Consider the following 15,487-nt stretch of genomic DNA (forward strand, 5'->3'; position numbering starts at 1 on the left):
CATTGTGGTTATCTGTCTCACAGTGCCTTAGCCCCAGTTGCTTGTGGGTTTTTCATGTTAGAATTCCAGAATGCAAAGCACTGTCCCAGAATTCAGAGCACACAGTAACAGAATTCAGCCTTCCCCCAAAACTTTCCAGGTTCCTTGTGCCGCGCATCCTCTGCAGACATTGGCATAGCATTGGGCAGCTGTACTGTTAGCCCTGTACACCCCCGCCTGGTTCCGTCTGATGATGGCATAATGACGGACAGCTGTACCTTCAGCCCTCCCCCATACCCACCTGGGTTCCCTGTGCCGTGTATCCTTTGTTGATGCTAGCATGGTGGCGGGCAGCTGTGCTGTCAGCCCTGTCCACCTCCACCTGATTCTGTCAGCCATGTGTCCAGACCTTTATATTTGCAGGCCTGGGCGCTGCAGAATTCAAATTCAAATTGTAATTAAATCAAAAACTCGCGGGCTTCATGTGGCCTTTCTGTGCACCTGGATGGAGGGCAGCAGAGAAGGAAGTGGGCATATGTGGAGGGTCACCACATAGCTTTGTGGGTTACATATGGGCCACTTCTGGAGGCTAATAAATTCAAATTAAAGACATGGAGTTTCCATACTAGTCTTTATTCGAAATTTGAAATTGACACTAAACCCATCCAGTAATGTCAACATTTTGTTATCAGTATTAGGGCTCACTAATTCGAGCTAATGGTATTTACAGTGAAGACAGTGACGTTTTAATATTGAGCTAATGCCTTTAAATTTGACTTTTATCTAGTAGTGTAGACGTAGCCTAAATCTTTGGAGTCCATCTAGCTGCAGCAGAGTAAGCAGATGCAAATAAGATATTGAAAGGACTCAGAGGGGTAACCATGTTAGGATAAAGCTTCACAAATAACAAGCAGTCCGATAGCACATTAAAGACTAATTTACTTATTAGGTAATGAGCTTTTGTGGGTAAGATCTACTTCCTCAGATTCCAGACTCCCTCACAGTCCCTACAGGACTGCTTATTATATTGAAAGGAATAATTCAACAGGTTGCTGAGGAAGAGCATCATGATAAGATATAACATTCCTTGTTAAGAAAATAAGGATCAAAAATGATGACTTCTCAGGGCTTGCCAAGCAGATAGTTGGGTTGTTTTTGTTTTGTTTTTAGGTGGGTTTTTTATAGTTTATTTAAAAGGTGCCTTTTATGTTCTGTAAAATCTAAGATTTCCTTTTTTCTGGCCTGTGTGGTTGGAAAGAGGACCTTGTAAATGTGAACCAACTGTAAACTGTCGCAGCAATATCTGCCTAAATTTGCAGATGCTCTGAAATATCACCCGAGAGAGAGATTGGATGCTGCTGTTACGTCTGACAGGGACGGTGACGCTGAAGCTTACTGATAATTTAAACCACCATTTTGTGGCTGATCCAAGCCTACAAACATGGGCAATAATTTTGTGAAGAACTGCACAATCTACTGGGAATGGCATCTTTTTTTGTCTTTGAGTGGGCAGAACTTAGGAGAATACCATCAATTTTTTTTCCCGTTTGATCCCTGGATTTTGATAGAGGAAGTGGAAGCATATCATTTAAATTTGGAATGTTCAGCCTTAAAGCTGTCTGACAAGTGGGAACAGTGCAACAAGGCCATTGAATTCCATATCAGAGCCATCTTATTTTACTGGATAATCACACTTCTATTACCATTATTAATATGCTTGCAAAATAAGGGGTCAAGACATAGAAATGTTATCATGATTTCTAAACTTGGGGAATTAATCTTGAGTGGGGATAGAGAACGGGTATTTAAACATTTCCCTGTGAGGTTGTAGACCTTCACCAAAAATGTACTAATGCAGGAGAACCAGAAAGTGAAACAGACCAGTAAGTGAATTATTTTAATTCTCTAATCTGAATGAAATCTAAAAGTAATTAATAAATAAAATTCAAATGGTGAATGTGCAATTAGATTTTTTAAAATTATTTAATTTCTTATATTGCCACCCAAGACTAGTAAGAGAGATTTTAAAAACTGTGGTAGAGTCCTCTAAATAGTTTTTGTGCGTGTGTGTGTATGCGCACATCTACCCATGCACACAAATACCTGTGAATATTTGATCATTGCAGAAGTGTTCTGTCTTACAGCAAATCCAGTTGAAGTATCTGTACTGGTGCGCCAGGAGACCTCGAGCCAATTTTTCCTATTTTACTTTGAATTTTACTCTAGATTAAAAATGTGTGAGCTTGGTGAAAAAATAGAATGTAACATACAGTCTCCTGGATAGCACACATTGCTTTCTGACTTCTTCCTGTCTGAATCAATGGTAACTGGACACTGTGAAAGATTACGTTTAGGATTGTAGAGTAGAAATTCCTTGAAGTACAATTTCTATTTCAGTTTAGTAAGTGTTTTGTGTGGACAGGCTTTCTGCACTACGTGATGTGGATGAAGCGAGAAGCAGATTCAATTTAGATTGAGTTTCAGGTAAGTCCTAGATCTGGGCTCTACCTCGGCATAGAAGATAGAATCAGGGGTATGAGAATTTGATTATGGCACTCTGACCTGCTGAAAAATTAACGTGACCGCTTCCCTGAAGCCCTTGGCTGCTAGGACTTCACCATGGGAAATGGTCTTTATGCTTGTTGGTATTTATTTACTTTGTGATTGATGTTTGTATGGAAAATTTTCTGATAAGTGTTAATCGTATTGTCTACTATGATGTGGTCAGATGGGGACAAAAACGTGGTATTTGAGGCTTCTTTCAAAAAGAAGAAAAAACATGGGAGAAGATGAATATTTGCATCTTTTGGTTTATATTTTTTCTAGCCCAAAAGAAAGAACTGGGTGGGTTAGTGAGGCCTGGGATGGAAAAATAATATGTTATTGGTGCTAATGGAGTGACGTTATTGACTTTGAGCAATAAATCCTCCTTGCAGGTCAGATTTCTAAATGATGAGGTTTAAGATTTATAATCCCCAGTCAGCCAACTAAGAGGCTCAAACTTCAGTGTGGAAAAAAAAGAAATCTCTTAAATCATCTCAGTAGTTTGTCAAAACAAGCAGCAGTGTACTGTAATCATGAAATGTGGAGATATATGTATCTTGTAGAACTGGAAGGGAATGCAGGAGGTTTTCCAGTCTAGTCCAGTGTACTCACAGCAGGACCTACCACCATCCCTCACAGATTTTTTTTTTTTTTTTTTTTTAAATAAAAGTTAACCTGCCCCAGAACCTTGAAAGTTCCCCCTGAAGGATTGAACTCAGAATTCTGGGTTTATAAGGCCAATGCTCTAACCACAGTTATCCTTTCCTCTACCCAAATTGCTGGCAGCAAGAAATGCTTGGAAACATTGTCCAGTAGCCCCCTGACTTACACAGAGTTTGCTTTCTTGGCAACCCCATGTAAGTTGAATTTTCACATAACTTGGGGAGCCAGAAAACTGACCAGTGCAGCAGCACTGCTCAGAGTTTCCTGTCTCCCTTGGGCAGCGGGGAGCTGGGAACTGGGCCAGCGCTGGTCAGTTTCCTGGCTCCCACTGTGAGGCACGGAGCCGGGAAACTGCTCCTGTAAGGGGCGGCAGCCAAGAGTCAGGCTGCTGTCCCTGATAGGAGCAGGGAAACTGCTCCTGTCAGAGGTGGTGGCCTGACTCTCAGCTGCCACCATTGACAGGAATGGCTGCCATCCCCTGACAGGAGAGATTTCCCTGCTCCTGTCAGGGGCGGCAGTCACGTTTAACCTGAGACACATGCACTCAAGTCACGTGTATCTCAAGGTTTTACTGTGTATTTCTGTCTTTACAGCTTAAAAGGAAATAAACCATGCGGCATCAAATTCTACAGGAAATGCTAGACACTGGGTATCTATATATATTTCTGTACCTTGATACCCATTAAACCTACTTCAGGAGACACATTTCAATTTTGGTGTTTAAGTTGTGTTTAAGTTGTACAATCCATTCCTTATAGAGCTTCAGGTGAGTCAGTTACCTATATACTTGCTAGTCTTGTCTCACTATTGGTCTTAAAAGCTATGTCTACAAATCCTTACTTTGGAATAAGCTATTCTGGAATAGCTATTTCTAAATAGGGTTGCTACACAAGAGTGTATTTCAAAATAGCACTTAGCTATTTCGAAATATATACTCTACCCATATTTCAAAATAGGTGCTGTTTGGTCAGGGAATAGCACCTATTTTGAAATGGACTATTTTGAAATAAGCGCTATTCAGTGTCTTAACAGCACCTATTTTGAAATAGTTATTTCTAAATAGGCACTATTCCTCCTGCAGTGAGGTTTACTGCTTTTTAAATAACGCACCCAGTATTTCAAATTTATTTCAAAATAGGGTGTGTGTAGTGTAGACAGCAATAGAATTATTTTGAAATAGCAGCTGTTATCTCAAAATAAGTCGGCTGTGTGGCCATAGCCAAAAGGAGATTGTGTAAGAGAGAGATTGAACACATTCCAATAAATGTGTTAAGTGAAATAATACCCATCCACATTTGAGAGGTAGACTGAATGAGCTTTTTGAAGATGACTGACAGCCGTGGACATTCTTGTAATAGTTTTAAATGGAAAACAAAATAAAACAAAACAAAAAAGTAGAATTGTGTTGAATAATCCCCTATCACTTCACCCTCCTGAACAAGGGTGGAAGAGTAAATGAAAGCACTTCGAATAAAGTTCACTTCAACTTGGATGACTACTTTTTAAATAGCTTTGGCTGAAGAATGAGTATGTGTATTAACAGGAGGTCTGCCCTCATTATCCTTTTGGTAAGCTTGTTTGATGTGTTCCAACAGCTCAGGTGCTTATTTTGCTCTGTATTAACCAGCTCCCTTTGGCGTGGCATAGGGATACTTCTGCTGCATAAAACCACTAAAACACAGACTACTTAAATAAAAGGGACTGAGTTTTTTTCAGTACCATGTCAGAGGTCTGAATTTGAGTCTCTTAACTTTGATCTGTATTTATACCTTGGGGCTGCAGTGTGCAGCCCACAGTCACTTTGGAACTGAAGCATTTAACATCCAGCCCTCTCTTCTCAGTCCAGAAAAGCCTGACTTAACACATTATTTTATTTTTCCAAACTTTTGGAATACCCTCTAAGTGCCTATACCATAAACACTACTCATTTTAAGAATATAAAAAAGGGCTGCCCATAAATCTCTCTTGAATGCATAGTCTTGTTGGAGGCCTTAGGAAATAAGGGAAAAAAGACAAGCTTTACAACTTGCATGGAATATCAACAAATTTGATCCCCAGTGGACTGGGGTGGGAGTGCTGTTCCAGAATTGAGGACCTCTCACAGAAAATGCTGTATTAATATCTCTCCCCTTTATATTAAGGGAGACTCAGCTTGAGCACCTCTGTTTAGCTCTCATGTGACAGTTTAATCACTGTGAGAGAGGTAGTCTGTCTGGTAACAAGGTCTCCTGAGTACTTGTGGCTTTATAGGTTAAAAGTTTTTTGAACTGAGGATAGCAACTGAAAAATGAGGGAAAGCAAAGATCCTTGGAGCACTGAGTGCCATTCCGGGCCTGGGTGGAAAAGTAGTTTGGATTGTGCTTGTGCAGTTCTAACACTTTATGTGGTTATACAAAGCTTAAAAATGCACTAACTTCTAATTACCCAGGTTTTGTTATGTGAGGAGGTAAGTGTCACTATGGAGTTGTAGTTTGTAACACTGATGTATGAATATAGAAAAGTTATACATTGGGAATTGCCTAGCTACTTTGCGACAAACTGGAGTGCACTGAAAAGCGTAACAGAAACTTGTTGCAAAGTAGTGATATGATTTGAACATAGTTTTCTGCTTTAGTTGGTTTCACAGCTTTACCTTTTCAAATAGCTTTTAATGAGAATTTCTCTTACATCCATGGTCTATAAATCCAGTTGCATCAAATTATTACTTTCACTGTAAAATATCTGGGTGATTTTTTTTTTAAACAGAAGTGATTTGTTTAATGGGTGGGATGTGTTTTTTCATTTACATATAATGCAGTTCTTTTTGGTGTTTGCTGTTTAAGATTCAAATATTGTTTTCTGTCTTTAATAGGTGAATGTCTATGTGCTGGGAAAAACTTTCCTTCTGTTGGCCAGAGAACTCTGCATAAATGCTCCAGCTATAGGTATTTTAAGAGTTGACTTTCAGTATTGGGGTATACTTTGTCACAGGTTTACAAATGATCTAAAAAGCAAAGCATTTTTACAATACAGTATTATGTATTACAGTGCTCCTTTAACATAACAAAATCCAGGGTAGGCCAGGGATAAAATTTGACAATTACTGAAGAACAGAAGCTATCTTAAAATAGAGAACAAAATAGTGGGGCTGCTGTTATATGCATGTTTGCTCGATACTATTTGCTTTTCCAGTTAAATATGGCATTCACTTACCTCTGAGTAGATGAACGTAAGCCTTAATGAGAGCATGTTCTGATGTGTGTGAGAGAGAGAGAGATGCCTATTTCCCAGATTATACAGACCACTCACTTCAGTTCAACCAAATAAGATGCAACATTAGGTTAAGTATTTGCTAAATTTACTGTGTGTTCAGCATTTGACGCGGATGTTGTCTGCATTTGAAATAAAAGAGGATTTATGGACAATGAGGAGCTTTATTTTGAGAGAACGATAGTAATCGATTTTGCTTGAAAACAATTTTTTAAAGAAAATGGTGGTTGAATTACGCATAGGTTATGTTGTATGAAAATAGTATTTAATTTAACATATAATAAAATCTGCTTTTGGTAGCTGCAACTCCAGATGGCAGTGTACACATTAAATTTCAGTACTTTGTCACATGTGGCAGACTGTGAAACACAGAAAACTCTGCTAATTCCAGTTAAAAGGTTTAGTTCATTAGGGTATCACAGGACTGTTAGCTGCCTCTCTATTCTGGTATTTCTTCCCTCCTGTATTTCTTCCCACTTTTAACGGCTTTGAGTCTGCACTGAGGGACTTTTTGTCATCAACAAACAGGCAACTTCAGTCTCCTTACAGCCAGTCATTGAGGAGCATTTGAGAACATTGCTTTCTGAAACCTAAGCATCACCTGTCCAAATATTGAGTTTAGTGATTATGGAGTCAAGGTACCATGTGACAATACACAGCAATCAGCCAAGTCACTGGGCCAGTTCAATCTGCATATCTTAATGCTCGATGAAAAGAATATTCTCTTCCTGATTTTTTCAGTAGAAATCCAGCTGTTGCAGTATTTTGCACTCCCGTTTCTAAAGACTGAACGGGAAGTCCTGTTTGTGTTTGAAGTGAATTTTCTAAACGTAGAGCAGCCAAGAAATACTTGACTGAAAAATAAGCCAGCTTTGAAAGAACATGTTAGTGGTAGTTCTCGAACCAGGACAAATCTTTAATTGTGGTGGCTGTTTAGAACTTTTTCCAAGGTCATTGCTACAGTGGTAAGAAGGGAGTCCTGCTTATAGTACACAGTAAATATTTTCAACTGCATAATTTCTAATGAGTAGAAAAAGCTACTTCAGTCATTTTTATAGTCTGTAGCCTAGAATTTACTCAACAGGTGTAAGTCAGTGATAAGGTATACTGGAAGGAATTTTTTTTTTTTTTTTTAAAAACTTGTCAGCTCTTTGAAAAAAGCAAAGAGGGCATCCTGGGCATATAGCCTGTTTAGGAGGCTTGCTCACTTAATCATGAATTTTAAGTATACTATTTAAGATTATTTTTACAGACAGTTGCTCTCAATCTAGTGCCTGAATTTGGGCAGTTTTATTCATGACCTATTTAAATTCTTTACTACATCAGTGGGTTTTTGTAGATTGAAGAAAAAGTACATAAATCATTGTGAATTTACATGTGATTGTTGCTACTTTAACTTGTGCCAAATCTCCATAAACTTGAGTCATAAGGTTTTGACTTCATACATTGGTTTAGAATTATCCTTATCCACACAGTTTCTTTACTCATTTAAGCAATCTATTTTTTTTAAACTGTGTGCAGACAAAGGTCTAGATGTGAGGCCAGTGTGTTGCAACTCACTTGAAAAAACGGACAGATGTCAGTTTAATTTAAAGCTTCTAACTATACAATGGAGCAAATACAGTAGCCTTACAGAACTTAAACTGAAAGTTTACAAGGTTTCAAATAAAGCTTAGGATTTTTTTAAAAATCAGCATTCCTCAGCTTTTGCTTTTATATTGAAGTTAAGAAAACTGTGCTTCCTTATACATTACCTCAAAAGGAGGGAAGAAATTGTTTGCTTGTTTGTGGAGAGCTTTAGTTATTTCTCAAACCAACCTCAGCATTGGTGCTGACAATTATGTGTTTTGTAGACAAACATATTAGTTAGAATATTCTGTTTATTATTTTCTGAGGAGTCCCACCCCTTTAAACTGCGCTGTAGCTATATTAACATGGACACAAGCCAGAAGATCAGTAATAATCATGTACACAGGTTTTAGGGGAAGTAAAAATGTTTTATATTTCACAGATTCATAAACTGCTCTCGTTTAGAACATCCTGCTTGAGTCAGCTGAAATCTGCATGTTAGTTATCTATATACAAAATAAATGCACAATAGGTGCAGAATTCAACATTTTTCTGCATGTTGCAGTTTTAATTAAGTCAAATATCTTATGAATAAATAAATTAAGATTAAATTTAAGAGCATTCCTTCACTTATTTTGATAAGATTGATGTAATAGATAAGTAGCATAACATTCCACACTACTGTAGAGTTTTGTAGTAATCAAAAAATTCCTTAGTGTGAATCGCAGTACTGGAATACAATCAAAGGGAAATGCATCATGCATAGAAAATGAGTTCAGGTATTTGTCCTCCTTGTACTCCAGTTCCATTGGTACTATCTGAGGAGCACTGGAATTGGAATGTTACTTTTCCACATTGTACTTCAGTCATTCCCTCTTGCCCAAAATAACTAAGTTCATTGCCATCAAGAATGGCACTTACGTTGTAAAATGTGTCTTGCTCAACCTGCACAGGGTGTTCAAACCACACAGAGAAAGTATTACTGGATCCATCCGAGGTAAACTTGGTCAGATTTTGAGCAAGAACAACTCCTAGACGCTTAAGTTCAATTTTGACGCTGTATTCAGCTTTGCCACAGCTTGACCCATACAAGCCCAGTCCTGCTATGAATATCCTTTTATCTACAGCAAATTGGATACTGTCACAGCGACCTCTGTACCTCCATTGGTTACTACGATATGCAGATGATTGAAATCGATGGCACCTTTGAGGTACAAGTCCTTTCCTTTTTGTCAGTGGAAAGTCTAGCTTGGGTTTGTTTGCAGCTGTATACCATAAGAATATATTATGTGTTTCCTCAAGGGTAAGGATGTCAGATTGAGCAGCTCCATTGGCAAACTCCTCCAAAGTCATTGTGGGAATTCGCACCAAATATAAAGCTTTTCCTAATACATTCCTCTTGTTCCTTGGTGTAATTGGTAGCCCTTGTCTCTTGCATTCAGCCTCTGCCCAATTAAGAACAGCCTCAAAAACTACCACCTCCTTAGTATTTAGTGCTTCCCTGGTTACAATGATCTCTAGTGTTTGTTGATCAATTTCACAGAAGCCTTCTGACTTCAATGCCATTTCTGCTTGAGCATCAATTACTTCCCAGCAACGCTGTGTCAGTTCTGGCTCCTCAAAGAGTCTGCTCTGAGACAGCAGAACACAAGCATTTTTAGCTTCTAAACTAGTCTCCAGAAAATTGACGCAAGCCTTTGCTAAGGCTGGAACAATATACTTCTTGGCTGCATACAGGGTAGCAAGCACTGTGTCAGCTTCCAGGTCAATTTCATCACTATACATATACCTAAACAGAATAAAAAACAAGCATTTTTAAAAGTGACATAGGCCATGAGAGATTAAGTGACAATTGTCATAGCTGACAAGAAGCAATTTACATTTGTCAGCACATTTAATAAAGTGCATGTTCCGAGATGCTGTCGAAGATTTTAAAGATTTTTATAAGCCACTTTTAGTCTCTGTAATTTGTAGACTTGTAATGAGCACTTACTTTAATAAGATTAGAAAGGCAGCAGGTTCCACATCTGGTATATGGATTTCAGATCTGACCTCTGCAAGATCCCCATAAAACATAGCATAGAAGACAGAGCTACCGACTGCCAAAACATACTGTTAAAAAACAAAAACAAAAGAAATTGTAGCATGTAGCTGTAGTAATTTAGACATAATAGCAAACAGAGGTATCGAGGGAAACTAGAAAGGTTCCTTCCGTTCAAACAGAAATCCCTTAAACTTTCCCATTATAATTAAGCCACATAAAAGCAATATATTTTGGAGGTAATACAAAAAAATTAGACAAGTGTAACTCCGTCACTGTAGCAGAGGGGGAATCATCTATACAAACCTTATGGGCAGGAACTTTCTTTGAGGCCCCCAGGGGGCCTACGATAAAATGTACATCAGCCATGAGTTCGTTATTGAACATCAGTGCGTTTCTGAAAGTAACAGGAAGGGAGAAACCAAATTAGATTTGCCAAATGTATCACCTAATGCCACAATGTGACTAATGCTACATAAATCTAGCCCTGGTTTCCGTCTGTTTGCTCTGTCCCTTTGCTATGGCTGGTGCAATGAGACAGTGGAATGCCCTCTCGCTGTGAGTCCACTGTTTCAAAAGTGAGCACAGCGGACAGAGTATGGCCAAGGTGAAGATGCTTGTACTTGAACTAGTCCGACCTTAAGGGGATTGGCTGGGATGCGGGGGTTTGATGGCCACAACTCAGCTATTTTGGCTGAGGAAGCCTGACTATCATCCCCCAACAACTCAGGTGTGGCAGGGGTGCTCTTTGTAAACACCCCATCACATGCCTTTGCCAGAGGGAGGGGGAACTGCCCTGAAGATCTCCTACAGGCTAAGGCCCAGGGCTGCCCAGGCAGGCTCTGTGCACTCCAGCTGGGCTGGCTCTTACCTCTCCCGCAGAGTGGGGTGGAAGGACTGCCAGTTGGCGCTCTCCAAATTGTTGTTGTTAAGGTTTTGCAGTTGCAGTGGTGGCAGAGGCTGGGCACTCTGCTGGAGCTGAAGTGCGTTTTTCTTGCTATTGGCAGCAGCGACAGTGGTAGCAGCAGCGTTATTACTGTTTGCAATATTGGTATTAGTGCTGGCAGGGTAAAGCTCTGCAGCCATCTTCTTCTTCAGGGACAGGGGCACTATCTCATAGCATGCTGGCCCCTTGCTGTTTGACCTCACGCTCTTTTTAGACTTCTTTAAGGCCTCTGGAAGCAGAAGAAAGAAAGTCAAACACTTCATGATCCTGCCATTGAGGCAGTCATGGGGCAGTGGCATGAGCAAGAGGACAACTATTCTAAAGTCAAGTCCCTCTACCTGGAGACTTAAGGTTTTAAACTGTAGCTTTTGCTCAAAAGCCCAAAGCACCTGGTCTGGAGGAGGAGCAGTGCTGGAATGAATCAGTGCCAGTGCTCACCTTTGCTTGAAGAAGGTCAGGATTGCAAAGGGAAGACCCCAGCAGGGATCATCCAGCCAGAGATGCCCGGAAAGGAGAAGCAGCAGAGTCAATCCAGAAATTCTCCCGGGAGTGACAGCCCAGCCAACGCTGATCTGCTGCCGACCATTGGATCCTCTTACAGAAGCAACCTGGGCCCTTCTTCCGTGCAAGGGTTAAGTATCTGCAGAGATCAGCAAGTTCAGGCGCTTCACAGCCCTAGTGGTTAAACAAGGAGCGAACCAACGCGCTCTTCCGTTCCCAGTCCGCACCTTGTAATCCCTGCGCTGGCGAGGGGAGGCAGATGCTGTAGTCGCGCCGCTCTGCCCGCGGAACAAAACTTTCCCAGGCTCAGCGCTGCTCGGAGCAGATCCCCACGGGACAGAGGCGAGGGTCCGTGCGCCGCACAGCGACCCTGCCGGGAGGAGGTGTCCGACAGGCGGGGGCCCCTGGTGGCGCGCCGCCGCCGCCGCCGCCGCCGCCTCCCTCCCTCGTTCGTTCGCTCGCTCCCCGCCTACGCGGCTGCGGTTCTGCAGCCCGGCGGCTTCAGCCAGCAGCGGGGCCGGACGCCCGTGTCCGCACGCGTGTGTGTGTGTGTCTGCTTCTCTCCTCCTGCTGCCTCAAATAGCCAGCCGCGGCCCCGCGCGTCACAGCCGCCTGCTCCAATGGGGAGCGGCGGGGCCCGGGCCCCTGGGAGGCCGGGCTCCCTCCCTTCCCAGACAATATGTCATTCTTCTCCGCTCCCTCCCACTCGGCCCCCTCCCTCCGCGCCTCAGCCGCCTGGGAAAATCACACGGAGCCCAAGTCCGCCGCCCAGGAAAGGCTGCAGCGGAGCAAACGCAGCGCGGCTCCGAACTGCAGCCCCCGAGGCGGGGATGCCTTGCACTGCCCCTCCCTTCCCGGCGCAGCGGGAACCCCCGCGCCAACTTCCCTCCAGCCCCTCGGGCGCTTCGCCGAGTGCGTTAAACTTCCCCGCCAGCCCCCCGCCGCAGCGTCCTCCGCGGCACGGCGCCCCCTGGCGAGCGCAGCTCTCGGCGTGACGGGCTTTGATGCGAAGCCAAGGTGAATCAGGAAGGCAGTAAACAGATGGGGCAGAGCGGGCGACCGGAGCGACTCCGCTTTCCGAAAGCCGCCTCCCTCCCGCTCCGGGCCCGGGCACACGCACGGCCCGCGAGGCTTTTGTTTTCTTTCCGAGCCCGGGCGTCCCTGGCAGCCGCGGGGCGAGGCTGACGTGGTGCCGAGCGGGAGCCCGAGCAGTCGAGGCAGAAACGCCACGCAGAGGCACAGCCGCGCTGCAGTTTGGAACTCGGCTGCCGCTGCCGCCGCCGATGCCCCGGGGGGGTGGGCCGCTCTGCAGAGACCCAGCCTGCCCCAGACCACCCAAAAAGTCGGAGTGACTGTACCTGCTGCCCTCACCGGGCGCCCCCGCGCCCGCACCGAGCTGGGAAAGTTTGCACGGCAGGCTGCTCCCTGGACTCCGGAGCCATGATTATGGAAATGGTTGGAAGACGGGAGGGGGTTGGGTCTGAGAGCCTGTATCGGTGCAGCCGGTCGTTCTCGGTCGGGCCGAGCGAGGGCGCCCCGCGGCCTTCTGCAGCCGCAGAGCTGCTGGCTGTCAGGGCCTTACTGCCTCCAGGGTGGGAACTTTTCGGAGAGGCAGGAGCGCAGACAAAACATTGCGCTGAGCCGGGGGGTGGGGTGCAGAGCGGGGAGAGGTTCAGGATTGCAGTCAGCCCTGCAGCAGACATTCGGCTGTATTCGGGCTGCTGGAAGCTGGAGTATCATGCATACATCCAAACTGGAAGCTGGCGTTGTAGCAGGCAGGACAACTGGTGGGCAGGGTGCTTTATCTTAAACCCTCAACTTGCTGGTTGCTTCCCCAGCTACAGACCCATTCATCCCCGTTCTGCCCTTAGGGTTACACTACTGCTGCTGTAACATGCACCATTTCCATCCTGTCTGAGTTGGATTCCTAATGCTTTGCTAGCTGAATGTTCTATTTTCTGTGGATTTTGCCCTGTTTTCTGATTGTAGAGGAACAGTCATTTCTGAAAATGGCCTGTTGTTAAAGCCCTGAAGCACCTTGTATTACAGGTATGGGAGGGGTAGCCATGTTAGTCTGTATCCTCAAAAACAACAAGAAGTCCTGGGGCACCTTACAGATGCACATTTTAATTGGAGATACACATCTCCTAGAGCTGGAAGGGACCTCAGGAGGTCATCTGGTCCAGTCCCCTGCCCTCTTGGCAGGACCAAGCACCATCCCTGACATCTATGACCCAGTCCCTAGATGACCTCTTCAAGGATTGAGCTTTCAACCCTCAGTTTAGCAGGCCAGTGCTCAAGCCACTGAGCTTTCATGGGCAAAGACCCGTTCGTCTGACTGAGCGGGTCTTTGCCCACAAAAGCTTATGCTCCATAATATCTGTTAGTCTATAAGGTGCCACAGCTTTGCAGCTGCAGAAGGAGTTCTTGTGGGTTTTGCATTGTATTACAGTACCTGTTCATAGACTGCACATTTATACACTGTTTTGTATGATCAAGCAATTCCTGCTTCGTTCATGCTAATAATGATTATTTTGAATCTTCTTTTTTTCACCCTGACATTTTTTTACCCATTTTCACTGAACAATTGAGATTTTTTTTATATTGATCTGAGGAAAAAATATTTCTGTATCCTTGTTACTTAAAAATATTGGGGCTGTATTATAACCTAAAGTATGTGCACAGTGGCTACTGCTGAAAGCAGAGTTGTGCTACAAAGATAGGGTAGGAAGGAAGGGGGAGGGACATCTTTCTGAAGAGCCTGAAGTCCTTCCTGAGTGCACACTGTTTAGCAGCATAAATAAACATAGCTGCTAGCTTTCTCCCCAACCAATCCTGCAACCTGTGCAGCTCAGAATGGCCCCTGCGAATACATAACATTTCTCCTGAATTTAACAGGGCTCAATATGGGAGCAGAGTTCTGGCCTGGAACAGTCAGCAATATTTGCATATTTATTTGGTTTTAGTGAAAGAAATACAGCATTCTGTTTTTAACTTAGTTTTTAAAAATGTGTGGGTTTGTTTGCTTCCAATTAAGAAGTTGGTTTTACTTTCTCCCTAGATATGTTTAATTTTCTTAGTATTGCATTGCAGCCATTTACGGTCTGCTGGTTGTTCGATAACTTCTTTTCCATTTTTATTTTATTTACTATTTTTCAAGACTCTGATTGTTTTCCTTGTTTAAAAATATAAGATGATAATGTATAACACAGCCTTATTTCTGTCAAATGATCAGTGGGCATGAGTGCAACACAATTTCCTGAAAAGCTACAATATAAATGTTTTTCAGTGCACAGGAATCATAGACAGAAAGTGCTTTGAAAGATTTAAAATAATAAAAAAATTCCTCACGTCATTTGAGGCCTTGTTTCTTAAAGGTGTTGAGTGACCTCAATTCCCATTGAAGTGGAGCCCCTTTGTATGAACTCTGCCAAGTGAACCTGGGAAGATTCTGAAGTTGCCAACTTATTATCATAATATATTTGGTGTTTTAGAGTAAAGTGAAAGGGAAATTGAAAATGTGAAAAACTAGAAAAATGTGTTTTTATTTTAAAGGGTTATTTTGTGTTGTGAATTGCTAAAGTTTTTTTCTTTTTTTTTAAATTGGTTAAATATAGAGTTTTTTTAAAAATGAAACCATAGTTTTGAAAGACCTTTAGAGCAGTGCTGTTTGTTTTTTTTTTTTTTTAATTGAAGGATTTGAAGATAGATTTTCCTGGTTTGTTCCCTCAGACAATTTCTTTTTGGTAATAGGTACCTTAAAATAAATAAAATTGGACACACGCATTATGCTGTATGTGATATGGATGACTGGAGAACAGTGGGAATGATTCTGTTTTTCTTACTAATTTCCTTTAAGGAGTTAATATTTCTATTTTTTTTATAATCATGTTTACTAGGTGATTCCATTTTTTTAATGCCAAAATTCTTTGGGAGAGATACTTAAGTCTTGGAGTATTTGCCCAAAAGTAAAATATTCAGTCTTTTAAATGGAA

The 15,487-nt window shown here is 42.4% G+C and overlaps 2 protein-coding genes across 5 annotated transcripts in view; one reads left to right on the plus strand and one right to left on the minus strand.

Moving 5' to 3' along the window:
* Nucleotides 1-15,487, plus strand: part of BRF1 (BRF1 general transcription factor IIIB subunit) — a 255,619-nt gene that overhangs the window by 90,468 nt on the left and 149,664 nt on the right. The window contains exon 5 of the mRNA XM_074996369.1: nt 6,038-6,110. Within this exon, the coding sequence (XP_074852470.1) occupies nt 6,038-6,110 (73 nt within the window). The remainder of the gene's footprint in view (nt 1-6,037; nt 6,111-15,487) is intronic.
* On the minus strand, nt 6,240-13,113 carry BTBD6 (BTB domain containing 6). Of its 4 annotated transcripts, none has more exons than XM_074996373.1 (6): nt 12,851-13,113; nt 11,430-11,631; nt 10,917-11,220; nt 10,352-10,442; nt 9,998-10,116; nt 6,240-9,793 (listed from the first exon to the last, which is right to left on the minus strand). In XM_074996373.1, the coding sequence occupies exons 3-6, from the start codon at nt 11,129-11,131 to the stop codon at nt 8,761-8,763; spliced, it is 1,458 nt and encodes a 485-aa protein (XP_074852474.1). In that variant the 5' UTR covers nt 11,132-11,220; nt 11,430-11,631; nt 12,851-13,113; the 3' UTR covers nt 6,240-8,760. The 4 variants fall into 4 exon arrangements, with proteins under 4 accessions (XP_074852474.1, XP_074852473.1, XP_074852472.1 ...); XM_074996372.1 differs by having other exon boundaries at nt 11,430-11,729; XM_074996371.1 differs by having other exon boundaries at nt 11,430-11,734.

Source organism: Carettochelys insculpta, chromosome 6 (assembly GCF_033958435.1).
Source record: "Carettochelys insculpta isolate YL-2023 chromosome 6, ASM3395843v1, whole genome shotgun sequence".
Taxonomy (NCBI): domain Eukaryota; kingdom Metazoa; phylum Chordata; order Testudines; family Carettochelyidae; genus Carettochelys; species Carettochelys insculpta.